The following is a 23,629-nucleotide window of genomic DNA, read 5'->3' as shown; positions in this document are numbered from 1 at the left end:
ACTAGTAGGAGGTCATCTGATCAAGGGACATCACGTTCGGATATATTCGGACAATGTGACCACGGTGGCCCACATCAGACATCAGGGCAGTTCAAAAAACAATTCCCTGAAGAATATATCTGCCCGGATATGCTCCTGGGCAGAAAGACATCTCTTATCTCTGACAGCGGTTCACCTGAAAGGCTCGTCCAACATTCAGGCAGACTATCTAAGTCGCCAAGACATACATCCGGGGGAATGGTGCCTGAGCAACCGAAGCTTCGAGATGCTGGTGAACAAATGGGGTCTCCCAGAAATCGACCTCTTTGCATCCAGCCGAAATGCGAAAGTCGAAGCATTCTTCTCTCTGAACCCCAGGGACGGCTCCAAAGGAGTGGATGCACTGGTCCAGAAGTGGAATTTTCGGCTGGCTTATGCGTTTCCACCAATCCCAATACTGGCGAAAGTCTTACAGAAAGTGCGAGAAGAACAAACGCCTACCATATTGGTAGCTCCACTGTGGCCCAAGAGGAGTTGGTACAACCTGATAGTGGACCTTCAGGTGGATGGGCCGCTCCACTTTCCGATAGAAGAAGACCTTCTTTCTCAAGGACCAATCCATCTCCTAGATGCCCACAAGTGGAATCTGGCGGCATGGCTACTGAAGCCCAAATATTAAGAGCCAGAGGACTATCAGAAGCAGTGGTTTCCACACTTCAAAAATCTAGGAAACCTGTAACCATTGCAATATATAATAAAATCTGGAAGAAATTCTCATCCTTCTGTCTTCCTGAGGTGCCGGATCCCTTCAACCCGAATATTTCAAAAATTCTAGACTTTTTGCAAAAGGGCTTAGAAATAGGCCTCAGGCCTAGCACCTTAAAAGTCCAGGTGTCCGCCCTCAGTTCAATATTTGATCAGGATCTGGCAAATCATCGCTGGATCAAGAGATTCATGATATCAGCTTCCAGAATGAACCCTAAGAAGCAAATAACAGTACCACTGTGGGATCTCAACCTAGTATTACAGGGGCTTACAGGTCCCCCCTTCGAACCATTATCCTCCTGCTCCCAGAAAAACTTAATCTACAAAACAATTTTTCTAGTGGCTATTACATCAGCAAGGAGGGTGGAAGAATTACAAGCTCTCTCAATAAGAGAACCATACCTAACCATTCGAGATGACTCTATAGTACTGCGCCTAGACCCTTCCTTTCTTCCAAAGGTCGTATCGGACTTCCACCGCTCCCAGGAAATTATTCTACCTTCTTTTTGCCAAAATCCTGCAAATTCCAAAGAAGAGAGATTCCATATGCTGGATGTCAGGCGCACTGTATTGTTTTACTTAGAACAAACCAGTTCTTACAGAATTGACCACAATCTATTTATCCATCCATCAGGACAAAATAAGGGAAAAAAGGTAGCCAAAAGTACTATTGCCAACTGGATAAAGAAAGCAATAGCGGAAGCATACCTTGCTCAAGACAAAACTCCTCCAGTGGGAATCAAGGCTCATTCGACTAGATCAACCTCAGTCTCCTGGGCAGAAAGAGCAGGTGCATCAGCGGAGCAAATCTGCAGGGCAGCCACATGGTCTTCATTGCATACTTTCTCCAGGCATTACAGATTGGATGTAATGCCCAACAAGGATTTAGCCTTCGGCCGGAAAGTACTCCAGGCCGTTGTCCCTCCCTAGCGCCAATCAGTTGGTATTCCTCCATATGCCGTCGTGGAAGGTGACTAGAGAAAATAGAATTATTCTTACCGTTAATTCGGTTTCTAGGAACCTTCCACGACGGCGCTAGTTCCCTCCCTATACTCCTGGATTTAAATCTGGGATTCAAGGTAAACCGGTGCTATGGTTTTCAGTTATAAGTCACTGGTGAGAGGGAGGTGGGAGGGCCTTTTAACCTCTCCATTTCCTGTTCCCCATTAGGGCAAAGAGGCAACCTCCATATGCCGTCGTGGAAGGTTCCTAGAAACCGAATTAACGGTAAGAATAATTCTATTGTTCGGGTTTGCCCATCTCTAATTATAAGCAGATATATTCTTCAACAGAGGGCAGTATTATTGTACACATTCTTTATGCGGGAGAGCTTTTGACCCGTGGTAGTATGATCAAGCCTCGTATTTCAGTATAACTTGTCAACTTTTTGTTTTTCTTAACGTATAAATTACTTCATGTGTTCTGCCACATAACACCAGCAGATGGCGATAGAATACCGCTATACTTTGTATCACGGTGATTATTGGTTCCGCTGAACTCTGGGGAACTTACGACAATGTTGTATAATAGCGGTACAGTAATACTATAGAAGAGCGAACAGCAGAAACTAATTATATGCAAAATTCTAATGCCCCAGATGGTACTAATTAGTCTCATGAACTAATAATGGTCACAAATGTCAGATTAATTCATAGAAAATTATAGTCCGATACTTCTTATTTTCCACTGTTGGACAATAAGTTAATGGCCTGTGACTCTATGATCGTAGTTTACTGTGTGTGATAAGACCACAATCAATTGGTAGTAGGTACATACGACCATATGGCCATTTTTTCATTATATGGGCTTACAAAAAAAAACTATAGCGTAAATAAAATTGAAACAAAACATCTTTGTATAATTGGTTAATTAGATTCATGCCATTTTTATTTATTTCAAATTCACTTCTCAATTTGTCTTTTGTTATATGGAAACCATCAGCAAGTAGTTCAGATGTTACTGAAAAATGTTATAGTGATTTGTGTGGTCCAGGGGAGAATAAAGGAGAGTTTAAGGATTAGGAAAAAAGGTAAATAAAGGAAAGATCTGCCTTTTCAGGAACCTGTTGAGGAGGTCAGTGCCTGGTATTAGAGGATTCAAGCGAATAGGGCTATCCTGCATTATCGGACAGGGCCCATAGACAACCCCTTTAAATATCTTATCAGGCCCACAGCCCACGGACTGTAGGGTGATATTATATGAAGTACTAAATAGAGAGACATAACAGAACAGCAGGTTGATTAGCAGCTTGCCGATGGTTTCCCTTATTAAACCACAAATTGCTCACTCCTGCAGGCTGCTGCAAGAACTTTTTACTTAATCAAATATATCTCTTACCATAAACCCATGCAATAACCACACACTCCCAGAAAGCTTGCCACAGCAACGTGATGCCACTCGCGGAATAGTAGTCGAAAAGTTGGAAGACGTACATCCCGCCCTAAAGGGAGAAACCACATTGGACTTTTTAGGATAAACGATCTACTTTTCCCAGAAGGGACTTGCCAGATCATGGTCATTGATGAAGCTAAAAGGTGTCGTAACCAGGGATGGGCAGATCCATGGATGTTCAGGGTCACATACTCTGTCAACCGTACAAATTCATGCGCTACGGTCAGTAAGGTTACCACAGTCCACAGCCAATGAACTGCGATCGCTGACGTCAGTAAGGTTACCGCAGTTCACAGCAAATGAACTGCGATCGTAGACATCAGTAAGGTTACCGCAGTTCACAGCCAATGAACTGCGATCGTAGACATCAGTAAGGTTACCGCAGTTCACAGCCAATGAACTGCGATAACCTTACTGACGTCAGAGCTCGCCGCAGGTTACTGCAGTTCACAGCCAATGAACTGCGATAACCTTACTGACTTCAGCGCTCGTTGCAGCAGCCACATTCACACGTTACGGCCCTTGTATTCTGGCTGTCGTGCTGAGCGGTCACATTACTGATGTCACCGCTCAGCACTGCATCCCAAAGTAGCAGTTTTGGATTAAATATATATATATATATATATATATATATATATATATATATATATATATATATATATATATATATATATATAACAAATGGGTAAAAGAATTGGGAAGCAGTTTGTACAATTAAAGGACTTTTCTCTGTTTATTACTATGACTGCATGGGTAGCAATGGGGGTGCCTCTCCATTACTAACCTCTGGTTTTGAAGTCAGCAGACATTACACAGCTGACAGCAACCCCATAATGTTAACCTGCTTGCCAAAGCACCAGGGCAAGCGGGAAGAGCCAAAGTGCCAGCATTGGCGCACTTAATGGGGCGGACGCGAGCCATTTTTAGGCTGTAGAGGGCCAAATATCCATGGACCTTCCTATCCTTAGAATACCAGCCCCCAGCTGTCTTCTTTACCTTGGCTGGTTATCAAAAATAGAGGAACCCCAAGCAGTTTTTCTTATTTATTTAAATAATGGCGGAAAATAAAAGTGTAGTGAAGGACGCTCTATTTTTGATAACCAACCAAGATAAACCAGACAGTTGGGGGCTGCAGCCTTTCAACAAGATTTGTTCGGGTTGCCGAACCTAAACAGTACAACAGACTTCTGTAAGTCTTTGTTCAGGGTCCGTGCACAGACACTAGATGTCCGGTATAGACCCCGAACTTTACTGTTCGGGTTCGCCCATGACTAGTCGTAACTAAACCCAGAGAACATGTAATAGGCTGATCATAGCATAATTTGGATCACTTATGGTTCCCCAGAGGCAGGCTTTCCACTTGGTCCAGCCCCTGCAGAACTGAAAACTGCAAGATGTGGGTGGGGCTTGGTAGTTTTGACATATTTTTACACCTGGAATAGCAGAGCTGTGCTGATTATTTCTTACCTCGGTCACCATGGAAAGGTCAATTATGAAGCATAGAAGGCAGCAGAGTGCAGCTGTGACCTCCCTGCGCACAAAGCCATTAATTGGTTGAGGAAATAAATCCAGGATCCCGGTAATGAATCCCTCGACCCCCACAAACTGTTCAGAAACAGAACAGGAATAAGCAAGTAAGATGAGGTGCAAGACGCATGCCAAGACAAAGCTGAACATACTAAGGTCATCTGACACCCCTTTGCCCATACCCTGCACACCATTGGCCAACTCGGCTTCCTCCCGTTTTTCACCTCCACCTCTGCCCTGTTTGCCTCTGCCCTGAAGGTGCCAGTGTCCAACCTGTTCCCTGTCTCGGGCCCAAGTAAGAGAAGAGGAAGGTGATGACGAGGGGACAGCTGTCCTGTTGGGACTGGAGGGCAGGTCCTGCTTTGCACTTGGAGATATCACGACAAAAACAAGACATTGCTCCTGGGTGCCAAAATACGACCAGAGCATCCCAATAATAAAGACATCGAATTATTACAACTAGCAAAAAAAGGATCAGGGCCGGATTTCCCATGTCATGGCCGCTGACCCTGCGAGACAAGGTCAACATAGGTAAATATCAAAAAATTAAGTAGAATGGTGGCTCCCAAGGACTAAAAAGGATATATTAAGAAGCCAACAGAGAAATTTGTTGGGAAAGTTACGTTTTGGGATTTTGTTTGGCCCAATTGGCCATGTGGGCAATAACCTCAGGATGGGTCAGTTCCAATGTTGGACAAATTAGCTTTCCATGGGAAATCCGGCCCCAAACCAAAAACAACATTTTACGATTTTTAAAGATTATGTGTTACCTTAACTACATCCCTTTAAGACATTTACCTAGAATCCTTTGGGATTACCTGACTGTCAAGACCAAGGACCAGGAGCATAAAGAAGAAAAGGGCTGCCCAGATCGGAGCAAATGGCATCAAAGTCACAGCCTTTGGATATGCAATAAAGGCCAATCCGGGACCTGTGTGCGGCAAGTCAAAGAGTCAGCGCATTAGACGGCACAACGCAACCCGTCACTGAACAGCGCTGCGGCAACGCACAATGGTCACAAGAAACCAACAGAACCCTGATCTGGTCTTTGGTAGTGAATGGAGCATTCGAGAGAAGAAAAATATTTTTGCTCACAATTTATAATCACTGAGAAAAATTATCCTTACATGCGAGATCCACCAGTGACCAGATTGCAGTGTACTCACCAGACTCGGCAACCTTCGATATGTCAACTCCCTGCTCTGATGCCATGAACCCCAGGACAGAGAAAACCACAAAGCCAGCAAAGAAACTCGTAGTGCTGTTTATAGCAGCCAGAATATAAGCGTCCCTGAAGGAAGACACATCAGTAACCACAATCAGGATGGGCAGTATTATAGTAGATATGTTCTTGTACATAGGGGGAGTATTATAGTAGTTATATTCCTGTATATAGGGGCAGTATTATAGTAGTTATATTCTTGTACATAGGGGCAGTATTATAGTAGTTATATTCTTGTACATAGAGGCAGTATTATAGTAGTTATATTCTTGTACATAGGGGCGGTATTATAGTAGTTATATTCTTGTACATAGGGGGCAGTATTATAGTAGTTATATTCTTGTACATAGAGGCAGTATTATAGTAGTTATATTCCTGTATATAGGGGCAGTATTATAGTAGTTATATTCTTGTACATAGGAGGAGTATTATAGTAGTTATATTCTTGTACATAGAGGCAGTATTATAGTAGTTATATTCTTGTACATAGGGGCAGTATTATAGTAGTTATATTCTTGTACATAGGGGCAGTATTATAGTACCGTAGTTATATTCTTGTATATAGGGGCAGTATTATAGTAGTTATATTCCTGTACATAGGGAGCAGTATTATAGTATATATCTTCTTGTACATAGGGGGAGTATTATAGTAGTTATATTCCTGTATATAGGGGCAGTATTATAGTAGTTATATTCTTGTACATAGGGGCAGTATTATAGTAGTTATATTCTTGTACATAGGGGCAGTATTATAGTAGTTATATTCTTGTACATAGGGGCAGTATTATAGTAGTTATATTCTTGTACATAGGGGCCGTATTATAGTAGTTCTATTCTTGTACATAGGGGGCAGTATTATAGTAGTTATAGTCTTGTACATAGGGGCAGTATTATACTAGTTCTATTCTTGTACATAAGGGCAGTATTCTAGCAGTTATATTTTGTGCATAGCAGCAAGAATATAGCAGTTTTTTCTGGGCCACGTGTGCGCAGAGCATTTATCACCTTCAATTTTATAGACGCCAAATTTATGGCTAGAGGAGTGGAGAAGGACGCGACACAGGGAATGTGTCTGAAGGTCATAGTGTCCTGACTCCGGACTTTAGGATACGCTCCATATAAATAGAGAGCTATGTGTCTGGTCAGCGGGGACTTGTCACATAAGATATTCCCCATAGGAACACTGAGTGTGACGTCTGCTCCATGTTGGGGGCATCGCTCACCTGTAGCAATTATTGTGAAATCTGTTGTAGCTGCCTAGAGCGGTTAATGCCCCTAAACCGATAGCGTAGGAGAAGAAGATCTGTGTCCCAGCATCAATCCATACCTGGAGGAAAAAGACAGCGAGTCTGCGGTGAATCTGGATAAATTGGAGCAGACATGAGCCCGCGGCAGGGGACGCAGCAGACACAAGGTACGCAGGATTTCTCTGCAGTAGAACTACAGCTCCCATTTTGACAAAAAAAAAAATCTCCTAATTCTACATTGCGGAGTCTGTTTTTCATTAAAATTAAGTAAAAGTTTATCTTGACAGTGCCCACACAATACCGCCATTGAGTCCCCAAATAATATACAGTATCCAATAAAATGTATTTGTTTTCATGTCCTTGATGGCCTCCTCAGAGATGGGAGCCTTGTACTAAGTGCCCAGTTTGCCATTCTCCAAAACTGACTCTGCTGTACCAAAACATCCAGTATTTTTCTCCAGAGCTGCACTCACTATTCTGCTGGCGCAGTCACTGTGTACATACATTACTGATCCTGAGTTACATCCTGTATTATACTCCAGAGCTGCACTCACTACTCTGCTGGTGCAGTCACTGTGTACATACATTTCTGATCCTGAGTTACATCCTGTATTATACTCCAGAGCTGCACTCACTATTCTGCTGGTGCAGTCACTGTGTACATACATTACATTACTGATCCTGAGTTACATCCTGTATTATACTCCAGAGCTGCACTCACTACTCTGCTGGTGCAGTCACTGTGTACATACATTTCTGATCCTGAGTTATATTCTGTATTATACTCCAGAGCTGCACTCACTATTCTGCTGGTGCAGTCACTGTGTACATACATTACATTACTGATCCTGAGTTACATCCTGTATTATACTCCAGAGCTGCACTCACTATTCTGCTGGTGCAGTCACTGTGTACATACATTACATTTCTGATCCTGAGTTATATTCTGTATTATACTCCAGAGCTGCACTCACTATTCTGCTGGTGCAGTCACTGTGTACATACATTACATTACTGATCCGGAGTTACATCCTGTATTATACTCCAGAGCTGCACTCACTATTCTGCTTGTGGAGTCAGTATTTCTCACCTGCGCTTCTGCAAGCTTAGACCAGTTAGGTTTTAGATAGTAGACAATGCCGTCCAACGCCCCCGGCAGAGTGACTCCATGAGCCAAGAGAACAATCAGCACTACGTACGGGAAGAGAGCTGTGAAGTAGACCACCTGCAACATAAGGGGGGATGCATTACAGATTATAACCCTACAGTTGGCTTGTGCCACAGGTGGGTGATTGTTCTGGTTTTCCCTTATTTTTAATAGCAATACACCCACTATGGCAAAGCTCAGAGCACGTACCCTGCTAAGCGGCACATGCGCTACAGACCCGCAGTCCATTATGGGGCATCTTATTTTACAAGATGGCATTGTTTCTAGTAAAGATTATGGTGCTCTACATTGGCACCATATGACGGCACATGCATTTTCTACAAGTCTGACTCTAGGGGAGAATATAGGAGGATGTGTAAGGAGGCACATGAAGCATCCACAGGTCAAATCCATAGGGACTGGGTCTCCGCAGATAACTTCACTACATGCATGAGCCCTTAAAGGGATTGGCTCCGCTGCCCGATCTGACATCAGGCACCCATAGCCACCCGAGTGTCATTGCCCTTTAAATATCACCTGTTGCAGCCTTACACCATTCATCCCATCGATCCCAGTCTCCGATCCTAGGTTTGCCGCCCTATCCCTAAACCCATTAGTATTGGAGGGAGGCTGCAGAGATTACACTGAGGCTTTCTGATTAATCCTCCTGTCCTGTGCAATCAGCCGTGTGGGAAGGAGAAGAGGAAGACTCGTGACCCACATGACAATCAGCACCAAGAGCCGCCAATTGTCCCCTCGGGGACAAGCGGGAGCAGTGAGGGAGGGGACTTCATTACGGGGTGATAGCTTATCAGGCTGTAGCCGTCATGATGATGAGGTGCCAGCCCGATATCACTCCAAAACAGGGACCGGTGCGGCAAAAAACATCCAATAAACAATCATACATTAAAGCAGCTCGGCGGCGTCGATGCCCTTCCCCCATCTCCACAGCTTTTTGCTGTTTTTCTATAGAATGTCACATAAAAAAAAAAAGAATTTCTAACCTAATTATGACAAATGCTGCCCTAATTGTATTAACGGCTCATTTCTGCAGTTTTATAATGTTCTTTGTTTCCAAGAACTTGGCCTAAGTGAATATAAGGTTTAAAATCTATGGTGTGATGGGGCTCCTATACAGGTGCAAGAAACTTCCATTGCACATGGATTGTTTCTAGGGGTGAATAGTACACGGAGGGGGTCGTATTTGACCCTTTAGTCTTTACGAGCAGAGACTTTACAGGGGCATCCCTGTGATCTTCGCCCACTCCTTACCTTTCCTGTGGATTTTACTCCCTTCCAGATGCAGAAATAGACAATGATCCAGGTAGCCAGCAGGCATAGTATCATCTGCCAGTTCAACTGGCCCGGCTTATCGAGACCACTGGAGATCTGCAGCACCTTATTCCTGCCGAAGAGACCAGCGTATAAGACGGATGAGAGATGAGCTCCATGATTATAAATGTGACACAAGTAATACAGAAGCAGCAGAGATAAATGTGGTATTTTACTGTTTGGGGATGTACATAACTGACTGCACCTTAATACCAAGCGTATGGGCAGGTCTCTGTCACTAGAGAAAGCGGAGCAATGCATGCTGGGAAGTGAGGGAAAAGAATTTCCAACTCCTAAAGTGCTGGCAGAATGTTCATGAAAAACCGCCCACTTGATGAGCAAACAGTGAGTTAGAGAGCGTAAGAAATAGGGAAGTTTAGCTTAGGTTGGTGTGTGCACCAAAAGCAGCTTTACCTTGCTGTGGGGCTGCAAGACCAGTTTTTAAAGGGTTTGCCAGTTCCATTTTTAATTTGCTATATACCATGCAGCAGATAACTATTTTACAAGTTGTTGGAATATGGTAATATAGAATCTAACTATAATACTGCTCCTATGTACAAGAATATAACTACTATAATACTGCTCCTATGTACAAGAATATAACTACTATAATACTGCCACTATGCACAAGAATATAACTACTATAGTACTGCTCCTATGTACAAGAATATAACTACTATAATACTGCCCCTATGTACAAGAATATAACTACTATAATACTGCCCCTATGTACAAGAATATAACTACTATAATACTGCCCCTATGTACAAGAATATAACTACTATAATACTGCCCCTATGTACAAGAATATAACTACTATAATACTGCCCCCTATGTACAAGAATATAACTACTATAATACTGCCCCTATGTACAAGAATATAACTACTATAATACTGCCACTATGCACAAGAATATAACTACTATAGTACTGCCCCCCATCTACAAGAATATAACTGCTCCCATACTTACTCCCAGAACTCGATGACAGGAGAGCGCTTGTTCAGGAGAGCATCACAGCTGATGTTGTACATGATGCTGAAATTGGTGCCATTTGTTGTAGTCTCGTTGGAGCATTGATCCACTAGGAAGACTTCAGTACACTCCTTTGTATTCCACGGATGTCCACAGGTGGCCCAGGGCAGGGTGTTGGTGAATGAGTGCACTAGATAGTAGAGGCCCCAGACCAGGATCATAATATAGTAGGTGTTACAGAAGAACACGATCACCATCGAAGCAAAACCAAGACCTGCAGAAATAACAGAGCATTGTGTGTCCCCTCAGGCACTAGGACCCAGCTGTACCCGCTACCTCTGCACCCCCCCCCCAATTCTCCGCTTGCCTATAGTATAGATATCCGACCATCTGTTCTCTCCACTTTTTCGATTACCTTTAAAAAGCGGGGCGATGTTCCACGCTGCAATTCCTCCCTGCTTCATGAACTGACCCAAAGCGATTTCCAAGAAGAACACTGGAATGCCTCCGACAAAAACGATCAGCAAGTACGGAATAAGAAACACACCTGTGAACAAACAAGCACCAATGAGAAGGACCCCTCTAGGCAGCTCCAAAAATTATGGAAATTTCAGGATGTGCCCTAAAAATGCCCCTTTTGTGCCAATCCACACCCATGCTTACCGACTACTGCGTGACAGCCCAGACATCTGAAGGCGTCTGTCCCAGGAACTGTCATCCTACCAGTCTCGGTATCCCCTTCAGCCTGAGGTCCAACCACTTTCAGCCCCAAACAGAAGTATTCATCTCCGGGAACAAGTCACACTGAACAGGCTGCAGGTTTCAAACTGTTCTCTGCAGCTCGAACACACAGACTGCTCAGCTTTCCTAGCTGACCCATGCAGTCTCCATCCAGAGTAAAGCCCTGGCATATGTCTACCAGCTATAGCTCACATTTTGGCTGGTCACTCACCAGCAGCACACTCAACTCTGCTCACCATTCAGCAGACACACCTAGTGACCACAGGCACTACTGGTTCTTAATCAAAGCTTATCGGGTGCATCCAAGACCAGCAGTGCTAGGATTTAACCCAGTCCTACCTGGCTTTGCTACACTGCCTAAGACTTTTCCACAGTGTGTGTGTGTGTGTGTGTGTGTGTGTAAATGTACATACATACAGTCTCAATGTGGCTGTAACAGCTACTTCCGGCAGCAAGCAGCCACCCTCCTTGCCCAGCTCATATTGCCCCTCTGGGGTGGCACCCTCTATCAGGGCATACTGTCCCTCCTCTCCATAACCCGTGTGTCACTCTCACTCCATCTCCTGGATAACTGAATTTTAACTCCTCAGCTGCAGCAACAGCAGGTCTCAGTCTCACAGGCCACACTGCAGGAAAATAACACGACATTAAAACAGACAAGTGAACTGAACATAAGTCTGAGAATGCAGCTTTAAAGTCCAAGATCCAGGAATAAATGAACCACAGCGCCTAATACTGTATAGTGGTCACTTGTGGGTACTGCAGTTCAGTTCCTATTGAAGTGAATGGGAGCTTGGCTGCAGTACCTTCGTATGACCACTACACAGTGTGCGGAGCTGTGCTATTCTGGCTTTGTACACTGTACTTTCATCAGCTGTGGGACACCAAAAGAGCTGATCAGTGGGGGTGACGGGTGTGCAACTGCTATACTGATAACCTAGACCATGTAAATTGTTGAGTTTGCAGATTCTGGTTACAATTTATCCATTGACCTATAAAAGCTAAAATCCACAGAAATAAAAAAAAATCCTCGGGGAAAAAAAATCCACGCTGATTTATGCCGCCAATTTTCTGCGGCAGAATTTGCGGTCTCCTTGCCATCGCTTTATTCTGACATTGCTCGGAGTTTTCCTATATTGCAGGTTGGGTGAATAGAGGCCTATGGATGCATTTGGTGTACACCTCGGGGGCATCCATGGTATTTACAGCACACAGGCACTGCAAAACACAACGTAAATCTATGGAGGAACACAGACTGCGGCAGATGGATAATACAGCGCCACGCTTCTTCCACCTCGCAGCGATATCTACTAATGGCATTTTTTCTCCCCTCCCCCGCCACAGCAGATTTCCATTTTTAGAGCGTATGACTGGGGCGGTGGATGTGGAAGGAGGGAAGTCGCTCTGATTACTCACTGCAGGTTTTATATAGGTCACTCAGCATTACTAAAGTGACATAAGGAGCAATTATGTGGAGAGATGGAGGCAGGTCACAGAGCGGGGAGGCCGACATTATGGGCTGCGCTAATCTAATTCAATGGTTATGACCGGTGTAATGTTATGATATGAATATTAAAGGAGTACAAACATCTCCATATAACATGAGCTTATGGCTACCGGTTTCTGACATGACAATCAGAATAACTAACCCGTGATCATAACGCAGCTCCATTGGATTTACTGCAGTTTAAAAAACCCAAAACAAGCTGCATTACCCCGTACATGGCGGTGTATCCCAAAACTTTCTGTATGCCAAGGCAAAATCTGTCACTGGGCCACATGCCTTTAATAAAACACCGAAGTTCTCTTATGTGGGATTTTTTTTTTTAAACCATTTTAAACCGCTTCATTCCATCTGCAGCCACCACTAGGTGGAGCACACTACATTCAGATTTATAGGACCTGTACTAAAACCGCTTCATTCTACCTGCAGCCACCACTAGGTGGAGCACACTACATTCAGATTTATAGGACCTGTACTAAAACCGCTTCATTCTACCTGTAGCCACCATTAGGTGGAGCACACTACATTCAGATGTATAGGCCCTGTACTAAAACCGCTTCATTCTACCTGTAGCCACCATTAGGTGGAGCACACTACATTCAGATTTATAGGACCTGTACTAAAACCGCTTCATTCTACCTGCAGCCACCACTAGGTGGAGCACACTACATTCAGATTTATAGGACCTGTACTAAAACCGCTTCATTCTACCTGCAGCCACCACTAGGTGGAGCACACTACATTCAGATTTATAGGACCTGTACTAAAACCGCTTCATTCTACCTGTAGCCACCATTAGGTGGAGCACACTACATTCAGATGTATAGGCCCTGTACTAAAACCGCTTCATTCTACCTGTAGCCACCATTAGGTGGAGCACACTACATTCAGATTTATAGGACCTGTACTAAAACCGCTTCATTCTACCTGCAGCCACCACTAGGTGGAGCACACTACATTCAGATTTATAGGACCTGTACTAAAACCGCTTCATTCTACCTGCAGCCACCACTAGTGGAGCACACTACATTCAGATTTATAGGACCTGTACTAAAACCGCTTCATTCTACCTGTAGCCACCATTAGGTGGAGCACACTACATTCAGATGTATAGGCCCTGTACTAAAACCGCTTCATTCTACCTGTAGCCACCATTAGGTGGAGCACACTACATTCAGATGTATAGGCCCTGTACTAAAACCGCTTCATTCTACCTGTAGCCACCATTAGGTGGAGCACACTACATTCAGATGTATAGGCCCTGTACTAAAACCGCTTCATTCTACCTGTAGCCACCATTAGGTGGAGCACACTACATTCAGATGTATAGGCCCTGTACTAAAACCGCTTCATTCTACCTGTAGCCACCATTAGGTGGAGCACACTACATTCAGATGTATAGGCCCTGTACTAAAACCGCTTCATTCTACCTGTAGCCACCATTAGGTGGAGCACACTACATTCAGATGTATAGGCCCTGTACTAAAACCGCTTCATTCTACCTGCAGCCACCACTAGGTGGGAGCACACTACTTGCAATATATCATTTTTTTGTTCTCACAGCCCCCTGGGGAGTCACGTGTAAGACTAATTGTCTTAATATAATATTTCTGGAGCACTATATTAATGACTGACCCGACACTACTAAAATCTCCCTGAAACGACCGCTCATGACTGCAGGAAGTAGAAACTTCAGACATCTTCTGCAATAGTCACTATGTGATCCTTTTAATGCAGGCAAACATAAGACGGGTTTCTTTCCCAGAAGTGACTGCCTATCATGTAAAAATCATGCTCGGGCAACATTTTTCACATTTTCGAACGGTCAAAAATAGTACAGAATCAGATTACATCACGTGCAGCGCGTCATGTGTTACATACTATGCCCGCTGCACAATATATATTGGATTAACATCTAGGGAACGGCGTGCGAGGACGCGGGGGCATGTTCCAGACATCATGGCTGCAGTGCACACGACGTAACCGATTCTAGTAATGAAAACGATCCCACGCTATTTTAGACAGCGCCACAATTGCAACCCCAACCTGGGGTATTGATTGTATACAGGCGGGGATACTAAACGCATCCTCACACAGAGAGCGCCAATGGATTTCCATCATTGACACTATGGTGCCAGCAGATTTAAACTATTGAGTTTTGCCCCTTTCCTTTGATATATGGATCCCTGGTTTTATTTTATGTTTTGTTTCCAGTTTTTAATCGTTGTTCATGTGTATGATTACTCATGTATCCATTCAAGCATCAATTCTACATTATAGTCCACAAGCGCTGGGGACCCTGGAATGACCGACCACCACTGAATACGCTATAAGCATGGCCCGTCATCTCAATGTATTAACTCAGTTTTCCCCCTTTTATGTCAGTATTACTCCTACGTCTATGCATCCTATTAAGTGTTTTTATGTATAGAACCTTACATTAATACTGTGCACTTATTTGTATGTTTGCTATGTGTAATGTAATCAGACATAAATGCCATCACTTTACAATTGAAGTTGATGTCTTCATGCACTGGCACTTTACTGGTGGGGTTTGCACACTGACACTTTCTCTGATGTGGCTATAATTTTGGGCCATAGTATGGGCTCTGTGATAGAATCCCCCATCCAGCCCATTCTCCGGTGGTTGGAGTTTTATGTGTATATTTGCCCTCTCTTTATGCCCATACCAATATGGCGCTTGCTGCAGTGGTTTGTGAGTTTCCCTCTTTAGGCAGGAAGTGATCTGTGCGCATGTTCCCCATAATCTTAATGCCGGGGCATTCCGGACGGGACCTGAGAATGACGTGAGCAAATCAGTGATGCCATCAGGTAGTTCCCCATGACCCGCGCCGCCATAGGCGACCGGACAGGATGCAACTTCCGGTGCTACTGACGGGACACATGCGCCCCAATACCGAGATCACCTGTGCACACATCCACTTTAGGGTCTATTTAAGACCAGCTGGGACACACTTAAATATGACCCCCTGAAGACGCCAATGCGAAACGCGCGTTGGGGCTTTCCTCATGGTTTCTCTCCTGGGGAATTGTGGGCAAGAGCAATTCATAAGTCATGTACATGTCGTATTAGGTGCGGCTCATAAAATTGGAATATTTCCTAGACTCCATTTTGGCTCTGCACTATTGCACTTCTATTGTCTTCCATATGCACAAAAAGCACCAGCACTTCTGAAAAGACCCATATTGATACAGATTGAGAGACCCTCGCTCTTCCTACCCATCCCTCGCTATAGGTTTACCTTGTACATACTATTATTCACGCTATGTGCCTTTATGTAATAAAGTTATACAGGTTTGCACACCAATATTTGGACTTTCACTCCATGTCTTCCTGTATTTATGGCGGTATGATCAGTCTTTGTATTGCAGTGATTTTTATTCAGCAACTTGTAGCTGTAAACGCCATTACCGGGTTAGGGGGTCATTTCTTTGTGTTTTGTCTGGCCCGTGCTGAGCCCCAAGGTTCTCCTCTAAGAGGAAGCACAGCTCTGGAGCACAAACTGCTGCTCTCCTCAGTGAAAGACTCTGCGGGATCATGTGGTTTATATGACACCAAAGCTAAAAGGAAACAGTTTATAAGTCAGTTTATTATTAGATGTCATGCAGTAAACGGGAGCCGCGTCACGTGCCCCATTAGAGCGGCTGTTGGCTCTGCCAGTCTCTCGGCAATTTAGAGTACGGCCATTAAAAGCTAATGTGACGCCTGGAGGACGGCGGAGAGGAGGCTACATTTTGCCATGAGATCAGACTAGTAGAGTGCCGCAGTTATTTAAGGACATCACGTCAAATGATGCCGCTGGTAATGGCAAGTCCAGGAAGAAGCACAGAAATAGCTCCATAACAACAGCGCACTCAAAACATGAGAACGACAGGTCTGAGAGAAAAGCCCTCACAAAACAAGGCCGAAAACAAAAACCTCTAGCTGTTGCCCATAGCAACCAATCACAGCACAGCTTTCACCTGACCACAGCTCTTTGAGAAATGAAAGCTGTCCTCTGATTGAACAAATTTCCGTGACGACCAATGAGGCCCAGTGTTGTCACCCAATGCATAAATGAACACCGTGTCCCTTCCTGCAAACGGCGGCACAGAGGGCGAGGGGTCTCCTTAGAGCAAGCTATCTGGCAATCTATGTAGATTCCTAAGGCCCGGCAGACACAAGGAACGTCTTCATATTTATTTATTGTGTCAGAAAACGTCTTCCGGAACATTCTCTAAAATATTTGCAAGGACAAAAAAAATGATAAGGGGGAAATGCTGACGAGATTGGAGTCAAGCGAAGCTCGATAAGCCGCAAAGCAAATAGCAACATAGTAAATGTCTGTAGATAACAAAATGTCACGTAAACCGGGGAAAAAAGGGAATAAAGGAGGAATTAGATGAATACCGAGAATAATAGAGAACCAATAACTTCCTGATAAAGACGATATCAAAAGGAGATCGATAGAAATAAAGATATAGTAATAGGTAGAAGACAGAAAAAGAGATAGAGAATATATATATATATATATATATATATATATATATATATATATATATATATATATATATATATATATATACACATATACACATATATACACACACACGCTCACCGCCCACTTTATTAGGTACACCATGCTAGTAACGGGTTGGACCCCCTTTTGCCTTCAGAACTGCCTCAATTCTTCGTGGCATAGATTCAACAAGGTGCTGGAAGCATTCCTCAGAGATTTTGGTCCATATTGACATGATGGCATCACACAGTTGCCGCAGATTTGTCGGCTGCACATCCCAAAGATGCTCCATACAAGGCAGGATGGATCCATGCTTTCATGTTGTTTACGCCAAATTCTGACCCTACCATCCGAATGTCGCAGCAGAAATCGAGACTCATCAGACCAAGCAACGTTTTTCCAATCTTCTACTGTCCAATTTCGATGAGCTTGTACAAATTGTAGCCTCAGTTTCCTGTTCTTAGCTGAAAGGAGTGGTACCCGGTGTGGTCTTCTGCTGCTGTAGCCCATCTGCCTCAAAGTTCGACGCACTGTGCGTTCAGAGATGCTCTTAGGCCTACCTTGGTTGTAACGGGTGGCGATTTGAGTCACTGTTGCCTTTCTATCAGCTCGAACCAGTCTGCCCATTCTCCTCTGACCTCTGGCATCAACAAGGCATTTCCGCCCACAGAACTGCCGCTCACTGGATTTTTTTTCTTTTTCGGACCATTCTCTGTAAACCCTAGAGATGGTTGTGCGTGAAAATCCCAGTAGATCAGCAGTTTCTGAAATACTCAGACCAGCCCTTCTGGCACCAACAACCATGCCACGTTCAAAGGCACTCAAATCACCTTTCTTCCCCATACTGATGCTCGGTTTGAACTGCAGGAGATTGTCTTGACCATGTCTACATGCCTAAATGCACTGAGTTGCCGCCATGTGATTGGCTGATTAGAAATTAAGTGTTAACAAGAAGTTGGACAGGTGTACCTAATAAAGTGGCCAGTGAGTGTGTGTGTATATATATATATATACACACACATATACACACATATGTACATGCGCACACACACAAACACGTGCTTCTCACTAAGTTAGCATATCATCAAAAAGTTAATTTCAGTTCTTCAATACAAAAAGTGAAACTCATATTATATTGAGTCATTACAGAGTGATCTACTTCACGTGTTTTTCTGTTAATGTTGACGATTATGGCTTACAGCCAATGAGAACCCAAAAGTCATTATCTCAGTAAATTAGAATACTTTATAACACCAGCTTGAAACATGATTTTAAAAACCGAAATGCTCACCTACTGAAATGTGTGTTCAGTAAATGCCCTCAATACTTGGTCGGGGCTCCTTTTGCATCCATTACTGCATCAATGCGGCGTGGCATGGAGGCGATCAGCCTGTGACACTGCTGAGTGGCTATGGAAGCCCAGGTTACTTTGATAGCAGCCTTCGGCTCGTCTGCATTGTTGGGTCTGGTGTCATCTTCCTCTTGACAATACTCCATAGATTCTCTATGGGGTTAAGGTCAGGTGAGTTTGCAGCCAATCAAGCACAGTGATACCGTTGTGTGTAAACCAGGTATTGGTACTTGTAGCAGTGTGGACAGGGGCCAAGTCCTTCTGGAGAATTAAATCTCAATCTCCAAAAAGCTTGTCAGCAGAGGGAAGCATGAAGTGCTCTAAAATGTCCTGGTAGACGGCTGCGCTGACATTGGTCTTGGTAAAACAGTGGACCTACACCAGCAGATCACATGGCTCCCCAAACCATCACTGACTGTGGAGACTTCACACTAGACCTCCAGCAGCTTGAATTGTGGCCTCTGCACTCTTCCTCCAGACTCTGGGATCTTGATTTCCAAAGTCTAGTGTGAAGTAGATGGAAATTTCATTCTCCAGCAGGACTTGCCCCCGTCCACAATGCCAAAAGTACCAAATACCTGGTTTACAAACAACAGTATCAATGGGCTTGATTGGCAGCAAACTAGCCTGACCTAAACCCCATAGAAAATCTATAGGGTATGGTCAAGAGGAAGATGAGAGACACCAGACGAGCTGAAGGCTGCTATCAAAGCAACCTGGGCTTCCATAACCCCTCAGCAGTGCCACGGGCTGATCGCCTCCATGCCACGCCACATTGATGCAGTAACTGATGCAAAAGGAGCCCTGACCAAGTATTGAGTGCATTTACTTAACATGCATTTCAGTAGGCCAACGTTTTGGATTTTAAAATCATTTTTCAAGCTGGTGTTATAAAGTATTTTAAATTACTGATAACTTGGATTTTCATTGGCTGTAAGCCATAATCATCAACAGAAATAAACACCTGAAATAGATCACTCTGTAATGACCAATATATGAGTTTCACTTTTTGAATTGAATAACTGAAATAAATTAACTTTTGGAGGATATTCTAATTTTGTGAGAAGCTCCTGTATGTATTTATTTTATCAAAGACAGATCACAAAACTTACAAAAGAAAAAGTGAACTTTTATTAGCCCAGAACCTTTTTTGTCCTTTTATATTACAACCAGATTGGTTGGGAGGCTTTGCACCTACTATTTTTCTATTATTCTGCCGTTCATTTATTTCTGATTGATGTAAATTATATGATACAGTTGTGGACAGTAGATGGATATGTTCACCCTTTACCTCCACCGTTCTTGTAGCAGAGGTACGGGAATCTCCATACGTTTCCCAAACCAACAGCGAAACCCACACAGGACATGATGAAATCCATCTGACGAGTCCATGTCTCTCTCTCTGGGATGGGTATTTTCACTGGGCCCATAGCGGACAGCACCAGAGGAGCGATGACTGCCTTTTCTTCTGGGACGGCTTCCCCTCCACCTCCTGTCTCTGATCCCTCCATTTCTGGGGCACTGGAGCTCCCATCTTTCTCTGTGGAAATGCAAAAGACAAACATTTGGCCATGTTATGGTTATAATTATCACATGTGCTTTAAAAATTAAATTACTCCCAAGCAGGAGCTTCCCTTTAACCCCCATATGTCACAGTCAAGGTCGGTGGTAGATCAATGCATCTTACGTCCACCTCTAACAGCAGCAACTGGAATTCGCTCCGATTGCTGCTGTTTAATCATTTAGATGTCGCCAGTGATTTACTGTAAATGGTCTGGTTCCAGTGTGAACGTACACCAGTTGCAAGTGGTCCCTCTGCGGTGTGATTGAGGAATACTGATAGAGGCCATGGCCACTGAAGACTATATTGCTGCCATTTTGTCCTTCTAAATGTCAATATAACTAAATACTGAACAACCTTGGTATGGCATGACACACTAAGAGCGATCGCAGGCTCATGCCCTGTACGGATAACAATATATAAATGTCTATGTCCTTTATATTTGATATATAGGTAGAGCTACACACACACACTGATAACACATCATCCGAGCACATTCACTAATCACTACTGAAAACTTAATTGTGCATAACTATTCAACCCCCCCCACAAAGTCAGCACTTTGTGGAGCCTCCTTTAGAGGCAATTACAGCTGAAAGTCACTTTGGATAAGCCTCTGAGCTTTCCACAGTGGGATGTGTCCCCATTCCTGAAGTCAAAACCTCTGTCCCAGTCTCAAACCACTGACCGACAAACAGGTTTTGCTCAAGTATATCCCTGTATTTTGCACCATCCATTTTCCCTTTGACTTAGACCATTTTCCCATCCCTCCTGGCGAAAAACATCCCCACAGCATGATGCTGCAACCACCATGTTTCACTGTGGGGATGGTGGTCTTGGAGTGATGAGCTGCGTTGGTTTGGAGCCAGACATAGCGTTTACCTCGGTGGCCAAAATTTTTTTAATTTTGGTCTTCTCTGACCACAGCACCTTCCTTCATACATTTGGGGAGTTTCTCACATGTCTTGATAAACTCAAAATGAGCCTTACAATTATTTTGTGTAAGTAAAGGCTTTCTGCCTTAATGGAGTGTCTGGCTTATTGTTGTATGGACAGATACTCCAGTCTCTGCTGGGGAACTCTTCCGCTCCTTCAGGGTTACCTTTGGTCTCTGTGCCGCCTCTCTGATTATTGCCCTCCTTGCCCGGGCTGAGAGTTTTGGTGGACAGACCAAGCTTGGCAAGTTTCTTGTGTTGCCATTTTCTTTACACTTCATAATGGATTTGATGGTGCTCTGGGGGATCATCAGAGATTGGGAAATTTTTGTTTGTTTGTTTTATAACCCAACCCTGACTTATTTCTTAACATCTTTGTCCTGAACTCGTTTGGAGATCTCCATGGCTTTCATGGTGTTTGGAGGAGATCTCCTTGGCCTTCATGGAGTTTGGAGATCTCTTTGATCTTCATGGTGCTTGGTTAGTGTAGTCTCTTGTTAATGGTGTTGCCGCCTTTGTGGCCTTTTGGAGAAGGTGAAGTGTATATACTGACAGACATAGGACACTTAAATTGCACACAGGGGGACGTCACTAAGCATGAGACTTCTGAAGGCAATTGCTTGCACCAGAAATTTTTAAGGGCCTCATGGCAAAAGGGGTGAATACATATGCACATGCCGATTTTTAGTTATTTTATCCCATAAATAGGGATTTATGCCTATATTTTTCACTTTACTTAGACTATTTAGAGCTGAAGCATCACACACAAATCGGATTATAAAATATATAAACACGTTATAATGTAACAAAATAGGTAAAAATCCAAGGGGGTGAAAAATTTTGCAAGCCACTGTATATACAAGGGTCTCCACCCGGGAACCCAAGGTATAACTCCTCTATAAATTCACTCACCTCCCGGATAATAATTATATGTTGTAACTTATTAATCTGCCCTGTGCAGAACACAAATTATATAAACCTTGTAATTGCACCCTGATTAGTTAATGATTATCTCCTAATTAGCCCTTAAATTAATTAGAGTTGTCTGAGAGGTTGAGAGCGGCATAAAGAGATCAGACAGGTCTCTGCGATATCAGACAACGCCGATGCTGCATATATCACATTGTTATTTCATGCAATGGCTATAAACTATCAGAAGAATTAAGACCAAATATTATGCCAGGGACGCTGCCACAATTGCAAGGGAGGTAATGGTGGCATGTGGAATCAAAGATTGGGCCGCCACATGGAATGCAAAGATCACATATGAGGATTAGAACCCAATTTAAATGGCCCGTCTAATGAAGGCAGCCTTGGCTCCCCCTAGTGGTGGGCGCAGGAGGAAAAAATATGAGCATTAAAGTCTATGTGCATGCAGGGGATATGGATCTTTGTATTAGAGAAAATCGATTTCAACATTGAAGGATTTATTATTCTTTTTAAAGAAACCTCTTATGTAGAAGACATTTCTCAGTCCATAGATCAAAGGATCACCGCACTGGCTGCTTTACTGTGACCTAACAGAAGAAAAAAAAAAGTGTCCATAAGACCATAAGACAAGTTGGGGGAAGGGGCAGAGTGAACGAGAGCATAACCAATTCACAGCAAGGTCATTGGGTAATTTCCATGGGTCTTGTCCTTGGGGTGAATGCAGAATAGAACTGATCAATACTCCTCATATCACATCACAAGGACCTTCTGCATCTTATTGGATTTCCTCACACAGCGCTACACTACCATTTTCTTCATATACTGTCCATATATTGATCAATTGTAATTGCATAAAGAAATATATTTATAGCAGATTATATATATATATACACAAATGCACAGTATATTATATGAAGCCAGTCATTATATAGAGGAGAGACGATGAGAGTGATTGTTATCAGAGCCTTCACCAGTATTACGGTGTCGTTTCACGTATAACTACTATAATACTGCCCCTATGTACAGGAATATAACTACTATAATACTGACCCTATGTACAAGAATATAACTACTATAATACTGCCCCTATGTACAAGAATATAACTCCTGTAATACTGTTCCTATGTACAAGAATATAACTACTATAATACTGCCCCTATGTACAGGAATATAACTACTATAATACTGCCCCTATGTACAAGAATATAACTACTATAATACTGCTCCTATGTACAAGAATATAACTACTATAATACTGCCCCTATGTGTAAGAATATAACTACTATAATACTGCCCTCTATGTGTAAGAATATCACTGTAATACTGTTGGCAGCTGCTGTTCAGCCATTATCACTCTCCATTAGATTGCATACAGGACATGTTGAGATCAGGGTCCCTAATGCTTCATAACTCACAAGCCATAATGTACGGCTGCCAGTGATGTAACTATGGGGTGTGCAGACTGTACTTGTACCCGCGCTCTAATCTCTGCCACGTTTATTC

At 43.3% G+C, this 23,629-nt stretch overlaps 1 protein-coding gene across 1 annotated transcript in view; it reads right to left on the bottom strand.

The window, feature by feature from the left end:
- The window catches only part of LOC143787563 (sodium- and chloride-dependent creatine transporter 1-like), a 52,387-nt gene that overhangs the window by 14,113 nt on the left and 14,645 nt on the right, over positions 1 to 23,629 (bottom strand). Inside the window, exons 2-11 of the mRNA XM_077276420.1 lie at positions 19,992 to 20,240; positions 11,000 to 11,131; positions 10,582 to 10,858; positions 9,551 to 9,683; positions 8,222 to 8,356; positions 7,108 to 7,211; positions 5,829 to 5,953; positions 5,481 to 5,593; positions 4,603 to 4,740; positions 3,082 to 3,184 (exon numbers count right to left, since the gene is read on the bottom strand). Coding sequence (XP_077132535.1) covers positions 3,082 to 3,184; positions 4,603 to 4,740; positions 5,481 to 5,593; positions 5,829 to 5,953; positions 7,108 to 7,211; positions 8,222 to 8,356; positions 9,551 to 9,683; positions 10,582 to 10,858; positions 11,000 to 11,131; positions 19,992 to 20,240 — 1,509 coding nt within the window. The remainder of the gene's footprint in view (positions 1 to 3,081; positions 3,185 to 4,602; positions 4,741 to 5,480; positions 5,594 to 5,828; positions 5,954 to 7,107; positions 7,212 to 8,221; positions 8,357 to 9,550; positions 9,684 to 10,581; positions 10,859 to 10,999; positions 11,132 to 19,991; positions 20,241 to 23,629) is intronic.

This window comes from Ranitomeya variabilis, chromosome 8 (assembly GCF_051348905.1).
Source record: "Ranitomeya variabilis isolate aRanVar5 chromosome 8, aRanVar5.hap1, whole genome shotgun sequence".
In the NCBI taxonomy this organism is placed as follows: Eukaryota; Metazoa; Chordata; class Amphibia; order Anura; family Dendrobatidae; genus Ranitomeya; species Ranitomeya variabilis.
The sequence above is the reverse complement of the archived record's forward strand: the minus strand, read 5'-3'. Positions and strand labels throughout refer to the sequence as shown.